Genomic DNA, 25,121 nt, shown 5'->3' on the forward strand with positions numbered 1-25,121 from the left:
GTAGGAGACGAGGTACTGGCAGAAGTAAAGCTGTGAGGACGGGGCGTGAGTCGTGCTTGGATAGCTCAGTTGGCAGAGCACACGCCCGCGAAAGGCAAAGGTCCCGAGTTCGAGTCTCGGTCCGGCACACAGTTTTAATCTGCCAGCAAGTTTCACAGAAGAGCTGTTTCAGAGAACTAGATAGTTGTTAAACAATAGAATATACCGATTACGATAAAAATTAACCTACAGTCTATGATAAAAATCAATAAAAACAATCTCGACCGAGTTTTAAGAGTTTCTTATTTATTAGCAACAGGTTTCGGCTCTTTCCTCAGACCACGCTCAGGCTTGTCACCGCCAGTATGGCTGCTGGTGGCGGCAGGCGGAGCGAGATCCATAGAAGTACGGTTGTGTCGCTCCGCCTGCCGCCATCAGCGGCTATAAAGGCGGTTATAAGCCTGAGGATAGTCTGAGGAAGGGGCCGAAACCGGTTGCTAACAAATAAGAAAATCTGTAAACGCGATGGAAACTGTTTTTTATTGACTTTTAGCATTTCATACAGACCGCTGAGCTCCAATCAAGAATGCTTTCTAAAATTTTACATTCTATGAACTGAACGGATCGAGTGAAATGTGTAGTCATCACTCTGCCACGTAGGTCTTGTGCTGTATGTCTGTTGCAGACAAGATGAAGCATAAATAAGGTAGCTTTTCCTGAGATCAAATACACTGACACATGTATCGCCCTCAGAAAGAGAAGGTTTCTGTGTTAGAATACAAAAATTTTATTTGAGTGAACATATAAAGTAATTTGTTTAGGCTAGTTGTTGCACATAATTTAAACATTACAGTAGTAATACAAGTATTTTAGCGCAAAATAGTAGACAAATTTGAAACGTATTTTCTACACATTCCCCAGTCTTTATTTTAGAAATCGATAAAAAAGTACAAAGTGTTTCACATTATTAGGATTTTAATTTAGAATCCAAATATTAAGAAACAATTTTGTTTAAGATCGTCTGATTTGAACAATTTATGACGTTAATAGAGGTGCGTTACTTCATAATTAATAAATCTAAGATAAAAAGTCCTTGTCACACCTGCAGCCCATATTCCTTCACCATTTAGGAAAAATAGCTTAGTTTACTTTAAGTTAAAAAATGTAGTGATATCCTTAATTGTTAACGCACTTGAAGTTCTATAAATATCGTATCTTCAAGCTATCTCAAAAATGTAATAAGAAAAGCAGCTAATTCTCCAGTTCCACTCATTTTGTTGTACCTAATGTTAACTTCTGAGTTAAAATGAGTGGAAAATGAAAAGCTAGCGTAGGAGTTTAAATATTACATTATACCATCATGAACCATTCCAGCATTTCTGTGGATCGTCAGTACTTTATGAAAGTCATTCAGGTCCTCGAACACAAACATAATCAACAGGGATTTTCATAGTATTCTAGTTTAATTGCAAAAACGTACCAGCTCTTCATTAGCGCTGCTCCTGCCCAGTTAAAAAAATAATAATTCCTTACTTTTATATGAAAATGAGTTAAATTGACAGATTGTTCTGAAATAAACTGAAGCCACTCTCAGAGTCCTAGTAGGTTAAAATGTCAAAGTCATTTTATTTTAAATGCTGTATATGATATCGTATTTGACATTCGCAATGAAAGAGCAGTGTTTCACTTACATGCTGCAGTTATTCTATTGTTGGAACCGCAGCAAAACGTCTTTAACAAAAGAACACGTAACTCACTATGGCTCACGTTTTGGCAAGTGAAAGAACAGCGCTGTTTGAAGAACGTTTCTTACAACAAAAATGTCAGTTATAATACGGTTTGCAATGTTTTTTTGGTAGGACAATCAGATCCACTGAAATAGGAACTTCCAAACAAGGTTTGCTCGAATTGTTCAGAATCCTTTCATCCATTTGGCACATTCTTTTGTCTGTCACCATCGCGCGAGATCGCTTTACACGAGATTTCAACCTTTCATTTCTGCAGGTTCCATCTGCTAATTCTAATTTATAGTATGCGGCCGATGTGAGAGGCGAATCCTATATTATAATATTTAGGAAAATTAATTGCATTTGCAAGCTATTTTTAACTAGCGAAGGTTAAACTTCTCAAACATTTTTAGTACATTCACCACAAACGTAAAGTTGACTAAACTACTCTGAAATGCGAATATGAGAGAAGTATATTTTTGGAATGGAATGAAATGGAATCTTGCACAACAATTCCATGTAAACTATGGAATGTCTAAGAATATCGTTGTAGTGGTTCATAGAAGCACCCAGCGCACTGTAAGATTGGATAAAAGGAAGTTGTGTTGTGCTGTTTCTTGTGAATGCCGCAGACCACTTTGCTACGTCCACACGAAGTTTCGATGCCGCCTACAATGTTTGTTGCGTGTGTTGATGACAACATAGTAGTTCACTGTGTACTCGCAGTCACGAGATGCAGGCGGATATAGATAAATATTTCCAGCTATCAACGCGGTAACCAATGATTATAGCATGTAGCACTTCAGACGGTTTTTTCAAAATGGTGAATTATTGATTAGTTTTGTCTCAAATCTTACTGCGTACTGTGAAGCCTTCTTTTATCGACGTGTGTCGTTACTCGGCTAGATTAGTGTCATGTTTCATTTGAAGCTCGCTTCGCTGTCAGCATCTCCGTACCACTCTTTCGTGTAAGTTTCTCTGACGGTGGTTCGCGAGAAGAGCATCTCCCTGGCAGTGATGGGTTCGCGCAGGGTGGCGCTACGCGAGGAGCGTGGCGAGTGCTCGGGACTGCTGACGTCACCAGACCAGCCCCTTCGGCCCACGGGCGCCACCCACTGTTCGGTGAACTCGGACGCGGACCGGGCGAGGGACGGCTGGCTGGTAGAGCGAACCAGACTGCCGTGGGGCCCGTAATCTTCGTCGTCGGACACGCCTGCAGTGCCCGAGTGGCGCGACCCGGGCCTGTAATAGGAGCTGGCGTCGCTCAGCGTATCCGCTATGTCCGGCCTCGCGAAGTCCACCATCACTTCTGTCATGGAGCGGACGTCCATGTCAGATCTGACGCTGGACCTGGAAGGCCTCCTGAAGCGCGCCGGCCCTGCCGGGTGCCCAGTCGTGTCGGCGACGAGCGTTCGCACCGAAGACCCCCCGTCAGAGTCGTATTCGTACAGCGTCGGAAGCGAACTACGCCGGCTGCGCGTATCCCAGTCAGTTTTGCGCTTGTAGCGCTGGTTCGAGGAGCTGGAGGTGCGTTGGTCGTAAGAGGGTTTCTCTGGTGGAGTCAGGACTCTTATAATCACGTCCCACTTCTTTGGCTCGAATAGCTTCTCGTACCGTTGGTCTTTTCTGATACGCTCGTAATCCTCACGGACGGTGGCTTCTGTGAGAAGAGTACGTAGTGTCGACTCCGTAGTAATTATCTGCCGCCACTTCTCTCTGTCTTCGATAGTGAGTACAGCTTCGCTCGTTTCGACTGGGCCTTCCGAGACGAGTGGCTGTGTAGTTTCGGTCACGGGAGGCGGGTTGAGCACGCGAATGAGCACGTCCCAGTTGGGCACTGTCGGATCCTTCGGAGGCACCTCCAACGTGGTCGTGTACTGACGTTCGATATGCATCTGTGCCTGGTGCCGTTCGGCTACAGGCGTGAGCGGAGCACCGGATACGGACGAAGCCTCCGAGAAACTTTCCCATTCCGGAGCAGACTCGTCTCCGGGAGTGCCCGTGTGCGTACCGGGTGCCGGGTAGTTGCGGATGACGACGTCCCATTTGGGATTCACTGGTGGTTGCGGTTTGGTGTGGTATTCTGTCACTTGGCGACGATGGCGCTCCACGTCTTCGATAGTACGCTTCTCGGTGATAGTACGCAAAAAGACGTCGTCGACGACGTGCGAAGTGATCTGTGGCCGCGGCTCTGCTACCACTGGAGGTTCTATCAGTTCCAGTGTGGTAGCAGGCGTGATGTCCAACTCGCTCGTATAGTGTCTCGACGGGACGATCGGAGGAGGTGGTGGGGGAGGAGGCGCGACGTTGGTCTCGCTGGTGAAGCGTTTGTGAGAATTATCGACAATTTCGGACATCGATCTCGTGTCAGTCATCTCAGTATTGAGGGTGTTGAGGCTCGCCAGCGACCTACCAGAGGAGACGGACATGCGGCGCTGCGGGGAATCGACAAAATCTTCTCCCTGAGACCAGTTGTCATTATCGGGAATCGACCTCTGGGACAGGGTCTCGTTGGTCATTTCGCGAGTCTGGTGCATATCTTGTTGGCGACGGAGGATTCGGGAATAGACTGGTGGGGTTTGGGCGTACTTGGCAGGTGGTGGCGGAGGGTGGAGCTCGGGAACGTAGGAGAAGGTAGTCGCGCTGGAGACAGGAGGAGGGATGTCGGTGAAGGAGCCCTCGCGCTGTTCTAGGATAGTGGTGAGGTTGCGGGCCTGGATGCTCATGGTGCTCTCGACGTCGGAAGGAGGCGGCGTGGGCGCGGGCGGAGACGGGGCGGCCCGCTTCACTCGCACCGACACGTCGAATTTGGGCTCTGGGAGAGGCGGGGGCGGCACCACGTTCACTTGCGCCTCCGAGTAGAAGCTGGAGCCGCCCTCGGCGTGCTGCACGAACGCCTTGTTCTCGTAGCCGGAGCCGGCGGAGCTGACGGAGCTGGGGCGGCGCAGCGAGCGCGTGTCCACGTCCTCCGCCTCCGAGTGCGCCGAGCTGGGCGACTCGGACGGGTAGTCGCTGGGCAGCGTGTCCGAGTGCTCCAGGATGAGCGCCGCGTCGGAGCCGGAGGTGCTGCCTGCCGTGGCGTGCGCGCGCGGGATCTTCAGCCCCTCGAACATGGAGATGTTGCCCAGACTGGAGCCGGACAGCTTGGTGATCTCGGAGCCGGTGCCCGACGCGGTGAGCGGGTGCCTGCGCACCACGGCCAGGTTGCGCCGCTTCAGGCAGACGTAGGAGCAGCCCAGGCCGAGCAGCAACAGCGACAGGAAGAGGATGGCGCAGATGATGAGCAAGATCTGGAAGCCGCTAAGCGGCGGCTCCACCGCCGCCGGCGTCGTCGGTGACAAGCTGTGCGATCGACAAAAGGTAAGTACTAAAATACCTTCGACAATGAGGCAAAATGGTAAAGCATTTGGTCCAGAAATAGAGTAAAAGCAGACACTGAAATCTCTACGTTACAAATATAAAGAAATCGAAAAATGGCGTTAATTACAAAAATAAATGTATAATTTCAACAATGTAGGTGGAAAGGTTAGGGTAATGTCAATGCAGAACTTGTGAGAATTGCCTTCAGTACTTCGGAAGATCAACCTCTGAATTTCGTGGTGGTTCGCCTTCCAAGAAGATCTTAAAATGAACCTAACTATTTCTAATGCACATTTAAAAGGACACTGAAGAGTAATGTAGCTCTGACAACGTCAATCAGGTGCTATAGCGGACGATCACGGGATACAGATTACAATGTTTATAATTATTTAAATGTGTGGTGGAGAAGAAGATCGGCATTAGCAAGTTGAGACAGGGACGCTTCTTAAGCGAGGGCCGTCAAATGACGGCAACTGTAAGTTGTTAGAGACTCTTACATAGGAAGTAGATAGTTGATTAGTTCTCGTTTTTAAGAGTAATATAGGGAGGATCATACAGTTCGGTAGTTGTTCAATTAAAAGTATCGAAAGAAGTAAGTCGGCGAAATTTGACATCTTCTTAAGTCATGTGATTAAGCAGTTGATGGAACTATTTTGGAGTCGAAATTTAGAAAACGGAAGAAAGGAAGTAGATAAGAAACAGTAGCTGGCCTGACAAACTACGGGTACATGATGTACGGGTGAGTAATCTTTTAGGGATTCCACGGTGTTAGTAAGCAACTGTGGACGGAATAGTAATGAGATTCTAAAGTACAAAAAAGCAACTGCTCGCGACTTAAATACGGCCAACAAGAGTGAGTACTCACACAATGTTTGCTGTAATGACTTGTAGCAATGGTGAAGTATACCCCGAATCACTATGCAGTGAGTTTATACTTTTTATGCGATGCGATCAGGACAATTTGAGCTTCTGCATACTGTCAGTGGACCGCCCCGTGGTATGATCTATTAGAGTACTGCACAGTACTAAGTAGTTCTGTAAAAGAAATTGCCGTCAGGAGGATTGACTTAGAATTAAATGGAACGCTTTTGGTTTCGATTAGAATGCTGACTTCATTCAACATATTTAAAGAACTGGCTTGGATGCTCTTTCTCACGAAAAAAGGCTACTGTTCATTCAAACAGACTTCAGTACCTTGAACTGCCATAAAAGCCAACGGTGGATCTAACCCTGATTCATACGATTAATACATTGCGTGTAATCGAAATGTTTCGAATAGTGTGTAGACATATTGCGAAGAGGGCTATGTTGTATTGAGTAGGTGTTGTGTAACAACAGAGAGCCAATAATGCACAGTACAAAAAAGGCAACGACAGGAAACCGAAATGGTATGCCACCATCAACGCTGGGAATGTAAAACTCTTCCCCTCGATGAATGACTTAAAATTGTCACTAAATGAAAAATTTTGATAGAATGTAAGGAAAAATTAGAGCGCAAGTATGATGCAGAGACTTACATGGGAGCCGGCAAAGCGGCAGGCGGTGGTGCCACGGGCGGTGGGTAGCGGCACACGATTGTGATGATCTCGTCGCCATCCATCTCCAGCCCCGGGTGGAAGCGCACCACGATGTTGTTCGTGAACACTCGCTGCGGTTCCTGTTCAACACATATCATCGCTATAGTTATTCAGCCGCGTAATAAACTTCACTCGAAATACAAACATGCAAAGGAAAAAAATGACCACCAAAGGGTGTTGCCACCACCCTTCGCCTTAAGGGCAGGTTGAACTCTGCTGGGGACACTTTCAATGAGGTGTCTGAATTACTGTGCAGGAGTGGCAGCCCATATCTCCTCAAGAGCTGAAACTAAAGAAGATAGTGATGTTGGACGCGGGGGGTCTGGAGCGAAGCCGACTTTCTAACTTATCCCAGAAGTGTTCCAATGGCTCACGCCGGTACTCTGGTCGGGGCAGTCCATTTAAGGAATGTTACTGCACACAAACCATTGCCTAACAGATGCTGCTTTATGATGGGGTGTATTGTCATACTGATACAATCATCGCTTCCGAACTGTTACTCTACTGTACGCAGTGCACAATGCCGTAAAATGTGTACATGTTGTTGTTGTGGTCTTCAGTCCTGAGACTGGTTTGATGCAGCTCTCCATGCTACTCTATCCTGTGCAAGCCTCTTCATCTCCCAGTACCTACTGCAGCCTAAATCCTTCTGAATCTGCTTAGTGTATTCATCTCTTGGTCTCCCTCTACGATTTTTACCCTCCACGCTGCCCTCCAGTACTAAATTGGTGATCCCTTGATGCCTCAGAACATGTCCTACCAACCGATCCCTTCTTCTAGTCAAGTTGCCCCACAAGCTCCTCATCTCGCCAGTTCTATTCAATACCTCCTCATTAGTTATGTGATCTATCCATCTAATCTTCAGCATTCTTCTGTAGCACCACATTTCGAAAGCTTCTATTCTCTTCTTGTCTAAACTATATATCGTCCATGTTTCACTTCCATACATGGCTACACTCCATACAAATATTTTCAGAAACGACTTCCTGACACTTAAATCTATACTCGATGTTAACAAATTTCTCTTCTTCAGAAACGCTTTCCTTGCCATTGCCAGTCTACATTTTATATCCTCTCTACTTCGGCCATCATCAGTTATTTTGCTCCCCAAATAGCAAAACTCCTTTACTACTTTAAGTGTCTCATTTCCTAATCTAATTCCCGCAGCATCACCCGACTTAATTTGACTACATTCCATTATACTCGTTTTGCTTTTGTTGATGTTCATCTTATACCGTCCCTTCAAGACACTGTCCATTCCGCTCAACTGCTCTTCCAAGTCCTTTGCTGTCTCTGACAGAATTACAATGTCATCGGCAAACCTCAAAGTTTTTATTTCTTCTCCTTGGATTTTAATACCTACTCCGAACTTTTCTTTCGTTTCCTTTTCTGCTTGCTCAATATACAGATTGAATAGCATCGGGGAGAGGCTACAACCCTGTCTCACTCCCTTCCCAACCACTGCTTCCCTTTCATGTCCCTCGACTCTTATAACTGCCATCTGCTTTCTGTACATATCCTTCCACATTTTACGCTTTCTTAAGTGCAATAAGGGGACGACACCGAAATCGCGAAAAACATCTTCATATCGCAACACCATCTCATCCGTACTGTAGGGACTATACATAGTGACCAGTAACGTAGTAACGTTCTACCGGCATTCGCCAACCCCAAACACTTCCATCGGATTGCCACAGGGCATAGCGTGATTCATCACTCCAAGTCACTCTTTTCCAGTCACCCACTGTAAAGTCGCATCGCTCTTTAGACCACTTAAAGTGTCGCTTAACACTGACTACGGAAATGCGTGGCTTATAAGGTGGTACTCGATTATGGTACCCTTCGAATTGGACAGCTTTAGAAGGGTTTAAATGTTCCTGATGGTTTTGTTACTTAGGTGACATCCAATGGCTAATCTACGTTCGAAGTCACTGAGCTCTGCTGACCGACCCATTCTGCTGTTTTACTTTCCTGCTAAGAGTGCAATACTCGCCGCCTCCTTTCACACTGGCGGTTTCGCCTCTCATGACATCTAGTGGTCAGTTATACATTAAATAGGGCTGTCCGAAAACTTTTGGTCTGATAGTGTATATCTCGGGAAAAGTGAACGTTTATTTACACACACAAGTTTGTAGATGATAGGTGTAAGACAACCTATATCTCCGTTGAGTTGCTACAGGATGTGTGTAAAGACTGTGCAAACTCCGGATGTGTCCTCTTGTAACCACAAAGCGATCTTGCACTCGTGCGTAGAAAAATTAGTTCAACTGCTGGATAACAACCTCTGGAACGGAGATCACGCTCAGCTACCTTGGCCTCACCATTGACCATCACCTCACCTGGATCCCTCATCTCTGCTCCATCCAATCCAAAGCCCACAACCGCCTCCGACTCCTCAAACTCCTCTCTGTCCGGACATCGGGGTTGCACCCCTCTACCATCCTCCACACCTACAAATCCTTAATCCGTCCCATCCTCTGTTATGCCAGTCCCGTCTGGATATCTGCCCCCCCCCCACCCCCAAATAAGTCCCTCCAGATCCTTGAGCACCATGCAAACCGCCTCACCTTCCGTATACGCCTCCCGTCCCCCACGCGGATCCTCTATGACCTCATTCCTTTCCCCCATCTGCTCCTATTCCTCAAACATATCCGCATCCTCTACACCTCCCGCCGCCTTGATCCCTCTCACCCCCTGGTTGCTCCTCTCCTCTCCCGTCCCCACCCCCTGCCACACCTGCACTGTTGTGTCCCCCCTACCCTCCATCTCTACACCCTTCATCTCCTTTCGCAAGGTGGCTTACATCCACTCCCCCTCCTGGATGATGCCCTCTCTCCCTCCATTTATCCCTCCTATCAACTCTGATCCTCACTCCCCCTCCTTTCCTCTGTCCTTTTCCCGGGCTCCCTCTCCCCCCTTCCATCCTCTTTTTTCCCCACCTCTCCTCTCTCTGCCCCCTTCTCTCCCCGGAGTCCTTTTGCATTTCCCTCCTCTGCCTTTTCCCATTCACTCTCGCGTCTACCCTGCCCTACTCCCCCCTTATGAGTCCTCTCCCTCCTTTGGTTCCCCCCCCCCCCCATTTTTCGTTTTTTCCTCTCCTCCCTCCTTGTTTTCCCCCTCCTCCAGGTCCCCCCCCCCCACCTGCCCTTGGCTAGGGAGTGTCATCTTTGTGCCGACATTTTCGTGCAGTGTTTTACAGTGAGTGTTCCGTGTTGTGTGTCTTGGGAAGTGTTGCGAACAGCCATCATACTGTCGCTGGGTGTGATTTTTTTATCTCTTGCGAACAGAAACCAGACCGTCGCCATGTTTTTTTTAATTGTGTGTCTACTATGTTACTTGTCTGATTCCTGTTATTTTATTAACATTGCCAACCCCTTTGCTTTCTGTTTTAACTTTCCACAATTTTCCGCCATTTTACACTTTAAGTCACCGTTTTATCGCCTGTTTTTCTTGTTTCTTTTCTTCTTCCGTTTTTAAAAAAGTCTGTAGGCTGTAGAGCAGCGTACTAAGCTGCTGCCAGCCCGCCCCCTTCGGGGCGGATCCTGCCACACGGCGCCTTGGAAGTTCAAGCTTTGCAATGGAGGCCCAACCAGGCTCTGTTCACTTGTGTCTCACACTTTCTCAATGTGGGACAATTCTGGCCACCGACTTGCCGCAGCTTCGACACACGCCTTAGAGAATATGTTTGGTAATACCAGTTTACAGAGTGCATCCCCATGTCGCAACCGAAACGGCAGTACAACAAGTTGGAGGGTGTTTTGGACGTACGCTGCGGTGATTAGTGTACTCAGAATGAACTCTTATTGCTGCACTACATCCAGATAGAGCAAACTATTTTTTATTCCGGGAAATTACAGCTATTGAAAGGCATGATGTTAGGTTCAAATGGCTCTGAGCACTATGGGACTTAACATCTATGGTAATCAGTCCCCTAGAACTTAGAACTACTTAAACCTAACTAGCCTAAGGACATCACACAACACCCAGTCATCACGACGCAGAGAAAATCCCTGACCCCGCCGGGAATCGAACCCGGGAACACGGGCGTGGGAAGCGAGAACGCTACCGCACGACCACGAGCTGCGGACCACGATGTTAGGAAGAACTGCGCTAACAGCAGGTAAAATTGTGGTTTATTAAAACACAACCGGTTTCACTGCTTAAATCCGCATCATCAAGTGCAACCTACACGGTAAAAAGCAAAGTACAGTGTCACCACATTTTATGGATATTAAAATTAATCGAGGAATGCCTGAAATATACTCACAACGTTAAAAGATCATAGGCACACACATCGCTCCTAGTACTGACGATATTCTAGAAATTGTAAATTTTGACTAGGAGCGACGGATATGCCTACGATCTTTGAATTTGTGAGTATATTTCAGACATTCCTCTATCAATTTTAATATCTATAAAATGTGGTGACGCTGTACTTTGCTTTTTATCGTGTAGGCTGAACATGATGATACGGCTTTAAGCCGCGAAACCGGTTGTGTTTTAGTAAACAACATTTTTACCAGCTGTCAGCGGAGTTCATTCTAACAACTTGCCAGATAGAGCAGTAATCAGTATTCAGGCAAAACCTTCTCTTGTCAGAAAACTACATCATTCTTCCCCCCAACTGCCTTCAAGACACCGTTGCAGGAAGACTACACGGTGGTATTACGTCGAAAGAAGTCCAGCTAGTGCGACGGGTAGTCATAGCCAGTTCGCCAGCAACAGTTTGCTGCCGGACCTCGGGGGCACTCCGTGCTCTGCACGATGCCTAGGAGTGTGATGTGACGGTCCAGACGTGAACACTTTCTTTTTCTCCATTCCTGTAGCATTTGGGCTGCTTTCATGGTGTACGGATTTATCTTCGCGGCTCGAAACCAAGACATGAGCGACTGAATCATTTGAATTTCATTTCTGTTGCGCGTCCAGTGGAAAAAAAAAGTAATGTTGACTGTAACCATTCTTGATGGAGTTTCCACTGATTTGTTCGCCTCTCATAAAGAAATCGGTGAATATGGCTGTATTCTATGACCACTGATTGTCGAACGACTCTGTACAAGGTCCAGTACGTTCGTCAAGTTCGATAAACCTGATGCGACCGTGTAACGGTCTATTTGTAACTACATTTTAAAAAATTCCATTTATCGAATATTTGGTTTCCCTGCGTGTCTTTCGCTATTTGAGACGTCCCCTGTAGCCTCCTATATTACTAAACTGCTAACTCGGTGCACAGTGCACGTTGCCTATCTAACGGCTTCCAGGGGGAGCAAAAATTTCGTTTTCAATGTTTCATGTAATTATTAACTGAACTCAAAAAACTGAGAATGCTGTCTCATAATCTATTCATTAAATAAAAAAATCTTACGTTTAAGGTTTAACACAAAAATCAAGTATTCAAGTTAGAAATTGCATATATATCTTGAGGCAGCATAACTCACGGCGCGCCAATTATCCAGACTATATTCATCCAGTATTTGAGAATGACAGCACTTAGCGCCTTCTAACAAACTTCAGACATAATTTCGAACGATTCTCATACTTTTTACTGCTGATACTTCACACGAAATAATGAAAGTTTATGGCTTACTACATTTTCGCAGTTCATTAAACACTTCAGCATTAGGCACGATGTTTCAATTTATTAGTCCTTTACTGCTAACTTATTCGCAAAACATTTTGCCATCAGTATCCATATCTACCACTGAATGTACCTCCAAGGTTATATCATTGTAACACAGATAGTTCAGGAGATATAGCGCCAAAAACATTGAGATGAGTGAGAAACTAACTTTTCTTTTTTTTGCGTGAATTACCGACATTATACTAAGTCCGTGTTTATTAATGTGAGCACTTAGCGACTTCCAGCAAACGTTACAAATAATTTCAGAAATTTTCGAAAGTCTTCCATTAGTTTATAAGTCAATAATTCGAAACTAATGAAATCAACATAAACCGACGGAAAAAATTGCAACACAAAAAATAATTAATGTGGAGTAATGAAATTTTGGGAATATATTTGTCTAGATAACACATTTAAGAGATTAACAATGCAAGATCACTGGTTAATGTAAGCACTAGATAAACCGGTGCAAATGTGAAACGCTGATACAATACTGACCGGTGTTACGGCCAGAATGTAGAAAGCAAGCATGCAAACGTGCATGCATCGTGTTGTACAGGAGCAGGATGTCAGTTTGTCGGATGGAATTCCATGCCTGTTGCACGTGGTCGGTCAGTACAGGGACGGTTAATGTTGTTTCTGGATGACGATTCAGTTGTCGTCCGATGATGTCCCATATGTAATCAGACGTCTGAAGCTGTGCTACACATGGGAGTTCGATTCTTTAGAGAATCGGCGTTGGGGTTACTCATTATGATCAAACAAAGTAACGTACATTTATTCATTCATTAACACATATATCATATTTTGTAAATTCAGTGACGAAGAAGAGACGTAAAGGATGTGTAGCGAGTGACGTTATACATTATCTGGAAGAAGCAGCCACGCCACCGGAGGCTACTTCTGTAAGGTATAGTAACAACAAATATTAGAACTGGAGTTGATCTACTCAAATTGCCAGCGATGGGAATCACTTTTAGATCACCTTTTTATGTTATGAGAAAAGCATCTACTTTGAAAAACGTCGCTGCTCTTCCTCTACATCTACATACATACTCCGCAATCCACCATACAGTGCGTGGCGGAGGGTACCTCGTACCACAACTAGCATCTTCTCTCCCTGTTCCACTCCCAAACAGAACGAGGGAAAAATGACTGCCTATATGCCTCTGTACGAGCCCTAATCTCTCTTATCTTATCTTTGTGGTCTTTCAGCGAAATGTAAGTTTGTGGCAGTAAAATTGTACTGCAGTCAGCCTCAAATGCTGGTTCTCTAAATTTCCTCAGTAGCGATTCACGAAAAGAATACCTCATTTCCTCTAGAAACTCCCACCCGAGTTCCTGAAGCATTTCCGTAGCACTCCCACGATGATCAAACCTACCAGTAACAAATCTAGCAGCCCGCCTCTGAATTGCTTCTATGTCCTCCCTCAATCCGACCTGATAGGGATCCCAAACGCTCGAGCAGTACTCAAGAATAGGTAGTATTAGTGTTTTATAAGCGGACTCCTTTGCAGAGGAACCACATCTTCCCAAAATTCTACCAATGAACCGAAGACGAATATCCGCCTTCCCCACAACTGCCATTACATGCTTGCCCCACTTTATATCGCTCTGCAATATTACGCCCAAATATTTAATCCGGGTTCCCGGGTTCGATTCCCGGCGGGGTCAGGGATTTTCTCTGCCTCGTGATGGCTGGGTGTTGCGTGCTGTCCTTAGGTTAGTTAGGTTTAAGTAGTTCTAAGTTCTAGGGGACTTATGACCACAGCAGTTGAGTCCCATAGTGCTCAGAGCCATTTGAACCATTTTTTTTGAAATATTTAATCGACGTGACTGTGTCAAGCGCTACACTACTAATGGGGTATTCAAACATTACGGGATTCTTTTTCCTATTCATCTGCATTAATTTACATTTATCTATATTTAGAGTTAGCTGCTATTCTTTACACCAATCACAAATCCTGTCCAAGTCATCTTGTATCCTCCTACGGTCACTCAACGACTCTTACACCACTCAGCTATTGTTTTAATCGGCTACTTCACACTAAGCATTCATGTAACTTTACTGGTTTAGGATAATGATATCAGCTCTCTATATACTGGAAAATCTAACATCTGTTTAATATGAGCATCAATGTTAACCAGAATTTACATTAATGACACCAGATATCCTGTTATATTATAAAAGGAATGACTAATTTGGCATTACATTACTTTATTTTTGGTTATCGAACGTGTTTCAGTTTCCTATATGATGTCTGTCGGCAGCCTGTTAAAGAATTCTGAATCAAGATATATGAGGGGACTTCAAAAATTAAGTTACACGTTTTGTACGACACCAGAAACATTGAGTAACAAGAGTGGCGCTTTGTCGGAAGAGAGTACATGGTCTCGGTTTCCTGCAGACGCAGTTCTGATACTAAAATGTAGACTTTCACGGCCGGAAATATCATGTCCATTATAATTATCCGGGCTGTTATGCCGTGGTCGGTTGATGAATTTTGTCTCAATTCCCAACGTTTCGTCTCAGACTGCGGGAGACATCTTCAAGGGGGTCCGTAGGTCGATGGAAGGTCCAACACACCCACTGGCTCGCTACTGACTGCCGCTAAAGTCCGTGTCCGCGCGCTCCCGCGCCGCGGTGTGACGTCACGTGTTTTGAAAACGTCAGTGCAATTGGCCGCTGTCCGTCGCCGTCGATCGCCGTTGCCATCACCCAGTAGTGGACGGGTGGTACACATCTTCTTTAACACCGGCATCCATATACCGTTTAATTTCACGCCCTCCTCCTTTCGGTCGAAATTATTTGGGTGTTTAGCAATTTCGATTGCCTCCCTGTAGAGCCTTTCGTAGTATCCGCTTGTGGCCGCTAGTACTTGCGTCTCCTCGAAACGAATATTGTGGTTCCCTGGCTGGAAAGCATGCTCCGCAACAGCTGATCGTTCCGTTTCTCCTCTTCTACAATTTCCCTTGTGCTCTTCCAAACGTTTAGAAACAGTTATTTTAGAGGTACCCACATAAACATCACCACAGCTGCATGGGATCCTATACACTCCAGCTTTTTCCAAAGGTTTGCGAGCGTCCTTGGCAGGCTTAAGGTATTCCTGTATCTTCCTTGTGGGCTTGTAAATTACGGTAATATTCCGCTTCGTCAAGAGCCTCCCTATTCTTTCCGTTACATTTTTAACAAACGGCAGGAAAACCTTAGATTTTGCAGTAGCCTGTACGTCAGTATGATTTCTGCGTGGCTGCCTCAACACACGTTTTATTTCGGCGGACGAATATCCGTTCTTCATTAGTGCATTGTGGAGATGTTCCATATCAGCGTCGAGCAACTCAGGTTCACAAATATTTCTAGCTCTGTCCGCTAACGTCTTGATAACATCCCGCTTCTGTTGCGGGTGGTGGTTCGAATCCCGGTGCAAATAACGGTCCGTGTGCGTGGGTTTGCGGTATACTGAGTGGCGCAATCTACCATTTTCGTTTCTAAAAACAAGCACATCGAGGAAATGTAATTTGCCGTCTACCTCCTCCTCCTCCATCGACCTACGGACCCCCTTGAAGATGTCTCCCGAAGTCGGAGACGAAACGTTGGGAATTGAGACAAAATTCATCAACCAACCACGGTATAACAGCCCGGATAATTATAATGGACAAGACGCAGTTCTGCCGCACTACGAATAACAAGCTAACTGTAGTGCGCGAGTGAAATGGCGCGGTAGCTGGAAACGTACTCCAAAGTTGAAGTACGCGGGACAGTACGATTCTTGTGGGAAAAATGTCTAAATTGCACATAGATTCACCGTGAAATTCTTGCGTTTTCTGGATTAAATGCAATGTCGCGTCCAGCCGTAGGGAAATGGTGCCAACAATTTGAACAAGGTCGCGCAGGCGTGGGGTGCTTCTGATCGAGAAGGAAGGCCATGGAAACCGAACACAGACGACGATGTCCAGGTAGTCGAGGAACTGATTCGCAGCAATCACAAATTTTCCAACGACGAGGACGTTCACACAGCTGTTCTCGAATTGCTCCTTGACCAATGAGGGCACGTCTGTTGTCGAGCAATTGAAGGACTGGTAGAACGCTCCGGCCGTTGTTTACAGAAACTTGGAGACTATATTGAAAAATGGATTCCTGCATCTGTGTCACTTTGAAGTGTAGTGCAAGATTAAATAAAACTTACTTGGCCTGCCGTAATAACGTGTAGCTTACGTTTTGAAGCCACTCGCAGATCCCCATTTTGGAGCCCAGACAGCAACGAAAAGAATACACAGGATGTTTCGAAGTCTTGGTGACAAACGTCTAGGGGTGATAGATCACGTCACGAGGAACAACTTTTGTCAGAGGCAAAATGGTTCACTGATGCTTCGAAGCTACGCTAGGCGTCCTTTAGTATTCGCTGGCTCTGGGACGACGAGTTTTCACCGAACTAGCAGGGTCTACTAACCGAGAGTGCAGCATACTACCCACCCCAGGAAACTGATACAGTGATTTTCAACACGGAAAGCGTAAGAATGACTATATCTAAGCGTAGGAATAAGTTTTAGAGGCGAGTCAGGAACTTCGGTTATGTCCAGCTTACCGCGTTTCACCCAGAGAAAGTAACTGGATGTTAGGCAACACGCACTGCATACGAAACTTGCAGAGTACCTACGCCCTGCCGCGCCCTGTCGCGTTGTCATCGATAAAAATTCCATCGTTATTTGGGAACATTAAGTACATGAATGGTTGCAAATGGTCTCCAAGTAGCCGAGCATAACCATTGGCAGTCAGTTATCGGTTCAGTTGAACCAGAGGACCCATTCAATTTCATGTAAACACAGCCCACACGTTTATGGAGCTACAATCAAGTTGCACATTGTCTTAATGACAACTTGGTTCCATGGCTTCATTGGGTCTGTGCCACCCTCTAACCCTACCATCAGCACTTACTAACTGAAATCGGAACTCATCTGACTAGGCCACTGTGGTGGGCGTACTGTAAGACCGTCAGTACACACACCATCAGATTATTTGACTTGTCGCTCTAACGAAGTAGGCGAGTGTCAGCAATATGTCTCGTGGTCTTATCGTGGCGTGTTTATCTTCTGCCGTTAGGTCAGATGATAGAAATGCCACTTGCACGATTAGAGTAGCAGATTGACAGTGACCAACTTTAAACAGAACTTGATTAATTTTCACACACATTTATTAAAATAATAACAAGCATAAAAATTACTTAACTTGGTTCTGGATGCTATTTACAATTGACAATCTGAAGTTCCTTTGGTATTGGTACGGTAACCTTATTCTCACATATATCTCTGATACTTGACAAAAGTGTCTATACATTTATCTTCATGGCTATGTACAGGAATATGGTTATCTTATTAGGCGCAGACTGAAACTGGACTATAGACTGGTACAGCCGGGTGCAGACAAATGCAGACTGGTGCAGACAAATGCAGACTCACTAATCGGAGGTCTGTACACTTGTTATAATACCTCGCGCGTTCATGTATCACTGCGCGAGTGTGATCCGCGAGGAGAAAAGGTTCTACGTTAGCAGCAATCTCATTGGCTGCGTTACATATTAATACGCTGATCGGCGGAAGCAGAATTTGGTCCGTCTCTGTGGCAGCGCCATCTCGTAGTGCGGAGACGGACGAGCGCTGCGCCTGCGCTGTTGTGCTTAGCGGGGCGCGCTCTAGTGGGAAAGTTGTGTACGCGCTGACTACGGGGAACTATGTACACAACAGCCACGGTTTTCCGGTCGTCTAGGGTCCAACTAATATGGTCACGAGCGCAGGAGAGGCGCTGCAGGGGATGTCACGCTGTTAGAAAACGCACATGCGTTCGGCGCACTGTCCTAACAGATACGTTCGTCGTCTGTCCCATATTGATTTCTGCGGTTATTTCACGCAGGGTTGCTTTATGTCAATACTGACAACTCTGCGCAAACGCCGCTGCTGTCGGTCGTTAAGTGAAGGCCATCGGCCACTGAGTTGTCTGTTGTGAGAGATAATGTCTGCTGAAACTTGATATTCTCGGCACACTCTGGACACTGTGGATCTCAGAAAATTAATTCCCAAACGATTTATGGAGTGAAATGTTCGATCTGTCTAGCTCCAACTACACTACTGGCCATTAAAATTGCTACACCACGATGATGATGTTCTACAGACGCGAAATTTAACCGACAGGAAGAAGATGCTGTGATATGCAAATGATTAGCTTTTCAGAGCATTCACACAAGATTGGCGCCGGTGGATACACCTACAAAGTGCTGACATGAGGAAAGTTTCCAACCGATTTCTCATACACAAACAGCAGTTGACCAGCGTTGCCTGGTGAAACGTTGTTGTGATGCCTCGTGCATGGAGGAGAAATGCGTACCATCACGTTTCCGACTTTGATAAAGGTCGGATTGTAGCCTATCACGATTGCGCTTTATCGTATTGCGACATTGCTGCTCGCGTTGGTTGAGATCCAATGACTTTTAGCAAAATATGGAATCGGTGGGTTCAGGAGGGTAATACGGAACGCCGTGCTGGATCCCAACGGCCTCGTATTACTAGCACTCGAGATGACAGGCATCATATCCGCATGCCTGTAACGGATCGTGCAGCCACGTCTCGATCCCTGAGTCAACAGATGGGGACGTTTGCAAGACAACAACCATCTGCACGAACAGTTCGACGACGTTTGCAGGAACAAGGACCATCAGCTCTGAGACCATGGCTGCGGTTACCCTTGGCGCTGCACCACAGACAGGAGCGCCTGCGATGGTGCACTCAACGACGAACCTGAGTGCACGAATGGCAAAACGTCATTTTTTCGGATGAATCCAGGTTCTGTTTACAGCATCATGATGGTCGCATCCGTGTTTGGTGACATCGCGGTGAATGCACATAGGAAGCGTGTATTCGTCATCGTCATACTGGCGTATCATCCGGTGTGATGGTATGGGGTGCCATTGGTTACACGTCTCGATCACCTCTTGTTCGCATTGACGGCACTTTGAACAGTGGACGTTACATTTCAGATGTGTTACGACCCGTGGCTGTACCCTTCATTCGATCCCTGCGAAACCCTGCATTTCAGCAGGATAATGCACGACCGCATGTTGCAGGTCCTGTACGGGCCTTTCTGGATACAGAAAATGTTCGAGTGCTGCCCTGTCCAGCACATTCTCCAGATCTCTCAGTAATTGAAAACGTCTGGTCAATGGTGGCCGAGCAACTGGCTGGTCACAATACGCCAGTCACTACTCTTGTTGAACTGTGGTATTGTGTTGAAGCTGCATGGGCAGCTGTACCTGTACACGCCATCCAAGCTCTGTTTGACTCAATACCCAGGCTTATCAAGACCGTTATTACGGCCAGAGGTGGTTGGTTCAAATGGCTCTGAGCACTATGGGACTTAACAGCTATGGTCATCAGTCCCCTAGAACTTAGAACTACTTAAACCTAACTAACCTAAGGACAGCACACAACACCCAGTCATCACGAGGCAGAGAAAATCCCTGACCCCGCCGGGAATCGAACCCGGGAACCCGGGCGTGGGAAGCGAGAACGCTACCGCACGACCACGAGCTGCGGACTAGAGGTGATTGTTCTGGGTACTGATTTCTCAGGGTCTATGCACCCAAATTGCGTGAAAATGTAATCACATGTCAGTTCTAGTATAATATATTTGTCCAATGAATACCCGTTTATCATCTCCATTTCTTCTTGGTGTAGTAATTTTAATGGCCAGTAGTGTATTATTCCGCGTTCAAAGTCTGTTAATTCCCGTCGTGCGGCCGTAATCACATGGGAAACTTTTTCACATGGTTCACCTGAGTACAAATGACAGTTTCGCCAATGTACTGCCCTTTTATATCTTGTGCGCGTGATACTACTGCCATCTGTATATGTGCATATTGCTATCCCAATACTTCTCTCATTAGTGTATTTTTATAATGGCACTAATAGCACGGCTGCTGATCACTCACTGTGAAAAGAGGGGCCTTAGCAAATGTCTACTTCAAAGAGTCAAAGAACAAACATACTTCAAGCTGTCCACTGGACGATGGACGTTTCAGAGAAGACGTACCTGTATAGTTCCGCAGCCCTTGAGTGGCAGCTCGAGACGGTACGTGGTTGCGCCCTTGCCGGCCACTTGACATGCGCTATTCCTGTCGAAGTCAGCGTACGCAATGCCGAAGAAGGGCTCCTTGAACTTGAGGGTGATATCCATGGAGCCCGACCCGCAGTACAGCGTACCCTTAGTCCGATTCAGCGTTATCTCTGGAGAAAGATCGTCCAGCTTCGTCACCTGAAAAATAAGAAATGCCTTTAATCGGTTAGGTCATATGAACGCACTGTGAAGACTGACTCAAACTCTCAATGACACCGATGTTAACTTGCTAATGCTTCTGAAGATTACAACTGAATTACATTAAATACATTAATACATGCATGACCAAAAGGAACTATGCATCGTAATCAGAATACACAGGCATTGTGATATCTTACTACAACTGAAAATCTGTATCGCTCAAGCAGACGTACTATGGTGGCCACACAAGCAGACGTACTATGGTGGCCACAATGGTCGAGGCGACTGGTTGGATAAGCAGAAAATCCAGATTCAAACCCCAGTCTTGAATGAAATCAAAATTTTCAGTATTGATAAATAATGCGGTATTTGGTTAGCCGTGTGAGTGAAAAGACCGGATTCATCTATTTGATTTCATCTTGCCATTTATTTTATTTTATCAAGTATTTCCCATTACAGCCTACAAAAGGTTTCATAAAAAAAAATCTCCAAGACTCTTCTGGCAGCTAGCCACATAATCATTCAAAAAAAAAAACACAAAATTCAGATCTGTCTGTCAAGTTCAAAATGGTTTAAATGGCTCTGAGCACCATGGGACTTAACATCTATGGTCATCAGTCCCCTAGAACTTAGAACTACGTAAACATAATAACCTAAGGGCATCACACAACACCCAGTCATCACGAGGCAGAGAAAACCCCTGACCCCGCCGGGAATCGAACCCGGGAACCCGGGCGTGGGAAGCGAGAACGCTGCCGCACAACCACGAGCTGCGGACTGTCTGTCAAGTCTTTACTTATATTAACAGCGGAAAATAACTTGGGGCAAGGTAATTAATAAATGTGAAAGCTACTGCTACGATATTCACATTTTGGCTCTCGATTTTGAACAACCTATGTTAAGTATATATGACGTCAGACAAAAGACAACACATACTCCACACGTATCAGCACGCCCTTACGAGGAAGGGACTAGCCAATACTCTCTACATGACTGCCATAGATTTTTGGACTGGGTCTAGCGCACCCTCGTCTTCAAACCCGTACATCATGGTTTTCCACTCGGTTAGAATATTTAGGTAATAAAGCCACGATTCCAGAATGAAATTTTCACACTGAAGCGGAGTGTGCGCTGATATGAAACTTCCTTGCAGATTTAAACTACGTGGTGGACCGAGACTCGAACTCGGAACTTTTACTTTTCGCGGGCAAGTTCTCTACCGACTGAGCTACCAAAGCACGACTGATGGCCCCTCCTCACCTCTTTACTTCCGCCAGTACCTCGTCTCCCACCTTTCAAACTTCCAAGTTTCGCAGGAGAGCTTCTGTCAAGTTTGGAAGGTAGGAGACGAGGTACTGGAGGATGTAAAGCTGTGTGGAGGGGTACTCAATCGGTACAGCATTTGCCCGCGAAGGGCAAAGATCGCGAGTTCGAGTCTCGGTCCGGCACACCGTTTTAATTTGCAAGGAAGTTTCAAAGTCACGACTGTTCACCGGAAACAACGCTATCCACTAGTTTCAAATTTTTTTGAATATTTTTGTTTTATCGTGAGACATGTCCTACCGTTTCTTCCTCCGCCAAAAGATACTGTGTACATAAAGAGCAATGGTTCCTTACTTTAACACTACCCAGCATTAGCAGACAGAGCTAATAACTGGTGTGATGGTGTTACACACAAGTGCTGTTTACTAGTTTCCTTTTTGCTGTAAAATTCTTAGTGAGTGATGAAGATCAGTGACTTGAGAAGAAGACCTCATCGAGAACTGGGCTTCCACTCTGAAATTGTCAGAATCATCTGAACATTCTAGAGCAATTAGGACAGTCTTCTGTAAACAAAAGAGGCACTGACTGATCCATTGTCAGCTCTCGACGAACCATATACATTAAAACAGCTCGCCACTTTTCTCTATTATACTACGATATGCATTTGTGGATAAGTCTAAACACGCACAGAAACAGGTGGCACCTCGGTCACACAGAGCTCCATAATACCACATTTTTGCAAGCCTCTCTGTATTGCCAGTCTCTAAGAATCCCACATTTTATCGTTACCTTAACGTTGATGGGAAGACAGTCAAAGGGAAAGGGCGAGTAAAGAAATAGAATCAGCAGTAAGATAAGGATATGGCTTGTCGCCTCTACTCTTTAACGGTGCATTGGAGAAAGGCCATAAGTACTAAGGATATACAACTAGGTAGTAAGCCAAACAAGATCACTGTAGATTTTCTAGCATTTGCACATGACAAGACACTTACTAAAACTCACATGAAAGTGCACAAGAGCAAACACAGAAATGGAACGTCAGTCAGCAGAAGGATTACAAATTTAATTTTAAAAAAATGGTTCAAATGGCTCTGAGCACTATGGGACTCAACTGCTGTGGTCATCAGTCCCCTAGAACTTAGAACTACTTAAACCTAACTAACCTAAGGACATCACACACATCCATGTCCGAGGCAGGATTCGAACCTGCGACCGTAGCAGTCGCACGGTTCCGGACTGCGCGCCTAGAACCGCGAGAGCGGCCGGCTTTCATTTGAAAAAAAAAAAAAACACACATTTGATGACAAACATCAGTAATGCACCTCAAAAGCTTAAAATAAATAACAACAATTTATATAAAGTTGACTTTTTTAATTATCTAAAAGAATGGACATCAAACAGCATGAAGAGAAAGAGAGCAATAGGGACTAGAAAATATAAAATGGAGAGGGCCTTTAAAAAACCAAGAAACATCTATACTACAAAATCTTTATCCTGGAACAAAAAACTGAAACATTATGAAACAGTGGTCATATCTTAAATACTCTATGCAGCTCGAAAAATAAAAAAATAAAAAATAAAATAAAATGAGACAAGACTCCTAAGAAAAATGCTGTGACCAAAAAGCAGCAGTGAATCAGAACACAGATTAAGATAAGATACAGAACTATATCTTGAAGTTGAAAAGGCAACGGATGTCACGAGGAAAAGGAGATTAAATTCTATGAACTCATATGAAGGATGAATAACGACAAAATAACCAAGCGAATCTTTGACTTACTAAAAAACTACAAACTCAGAAAAAATCGCTGAAAGAAGTAGGAACAGACATCGAAAATGCAAGTGTCGAGTAGGACACAATAAGAAACAGAACATAATTTAAAGAAGCTACAGAAGAGGCAGGCTTTCAGGAGAAAAAAATGAAGAACTGGAAGGAAGTGGACGCAAGAAGAGAAGGAACAACACGCCAAAGAATGAACGTAGTGTGAGCCCAAAGGAAACTGTAATTGAAATCAAAGAATCAGAAACAATGTTGATTTATCGTACCCTCCGAAAGAACTATACAGAATAAAAAACATTAGGATGGTTGAAGCTAACATGTCTATAGTCTTTTATGGAATGTTGCACCGAAATTTCTACAAAAGGAATGATAAAGTGGTTTGGAATCACAAATTAGAGTGATAAACAGGTGGTCTAGAAAAAAGTTCGGGAAATGGAGTCGTCATTATAACTGAGCAGCAAAATATCTGAAATCTTTTGGCTCGTAGCTTAAATGTTTGCTTAATTACTAGGCAAGTTCTTGATGTAAATAACCTATGTAGGCGTCAAGTCCAGTATCATCTCCAAATAAATTACGTTCGTTGAAAGATAACTAATCGCGGATTGAAGATTCCGAGGAAGAATACACGAATAACCTCGTTCCCTACAACACGGGAGCCACATAATAATTCGGAATGACGTGCATCACACATGCTTCCGGTTTCTGGGATAGGCAAAACAGGAAAATAATCTGCAATCTACGTCCACAGCAAGAACCCTATTTGGAGGGACTACGAGGAGGATGACAGTAATGCAGAAATGGCGCTGGCCGCTGGCAGAAGGAACGGCTTTCTGACCGTCTGGTTCGCCGACCGTGAAGGAGCAGCGAGCAGGACCGATGGAGGGGGCGGTGCTGTATAAGGACACTGCGGGTCCGTCTGCCGGCCGCTTCCAGAAGCAACCACGGCGGCAGCATCGCTGCACCATTACTTCTGCACTTCCTGTAGCTATCACGCAGTCTGCACTTTTTGTCAGTAGTAAGATTGCTCCGTTAAATTTTATAAATAAAACAACGAGGGACGACTTCGGTGTAAGAGTCGTGACAAAATTACATTGATCTCAAAATATGACGAAAGTAACTTCCGCATGATGTGTCATGGACAAGTAACACAACTCTACGAAATTTGAGTCATGCATTGAAAAAGCTGCTATAGTACAACGAAGGTAACTGACAGAAATAAGCCGACCGCTGTGGCCGAGCGGTTCTAGGCGCTTCAGTCCGGAACTGCGCTGCTGCTACGGTCGCAGGTTCGAATCCTGTCTCGGGCATGGATGTGTGTGATGTCCTTCGGTTTAAGTAGTTCTAAGTCTAGGGGACTGATGACCTCAGATGTTAAGTCCCATAGTGCTTAGAGCCATTTGAATTTGACAGAAATAAGCAATGAGACAAGCAGAAGCGACACTTTTATTCAAAGACGAGAGTTACACTGATGTAACTGAGATTTTACACAGAGTCATGCATTGAAAAAGCTGCT

General features: G+C 45.2%; 1 protein-coding gene across 3 annotated transcripts in view; it reads right to left on the bottom strand.

Moving 5' to 3' along the window:
- Positions 1–870: 870 nt before the first annotated feature.
- The window catches only part of LOC126248746 (uncharacterized), a 208,591-nt gene continuing 184,340 nt past the window's right edge, over positions 871–25,121 (bottom strand). For all 3 annotated transcript variants that reach the window (XM_049950076.1, XM_049950078.1, XM_049950077.1), the window contains 3 exons: positions 20,341–20,562; positions 6,584–6,723; positions 871–5,048 (listed from right to left, as the gene is read on the bottom strand). In XM_049950076.1, coding sequence (XP_049806033.1) covers positions 2,627–5,048; positions 6,584–6,723; positions 20,341–20,562 — 2,784 coding nt within the window. In that variant the 3' untranslated portion in view covers positions 871–2,626. The remainder of the gene's footprint in view (positions 5,049–6,583; positions 6,724–20,340; positions 20,563–25,121) is intronic.

Source organism: Schistocerca nitens, chromosome 3 (genome assembly GCF_023898315.1).
Source record: "Schistocerca nitens isolate TAMUIC-IGC-003100 chromosome 3, iqSchNite1.1, whole genome shotgun sequence".
NCBI classification, from domain to species: Eukaryota; Metazoa; Arthropoda; class Insecta; order Orthoptera; family Acrididae; genus Schistocerca; species Schistocerca nitens.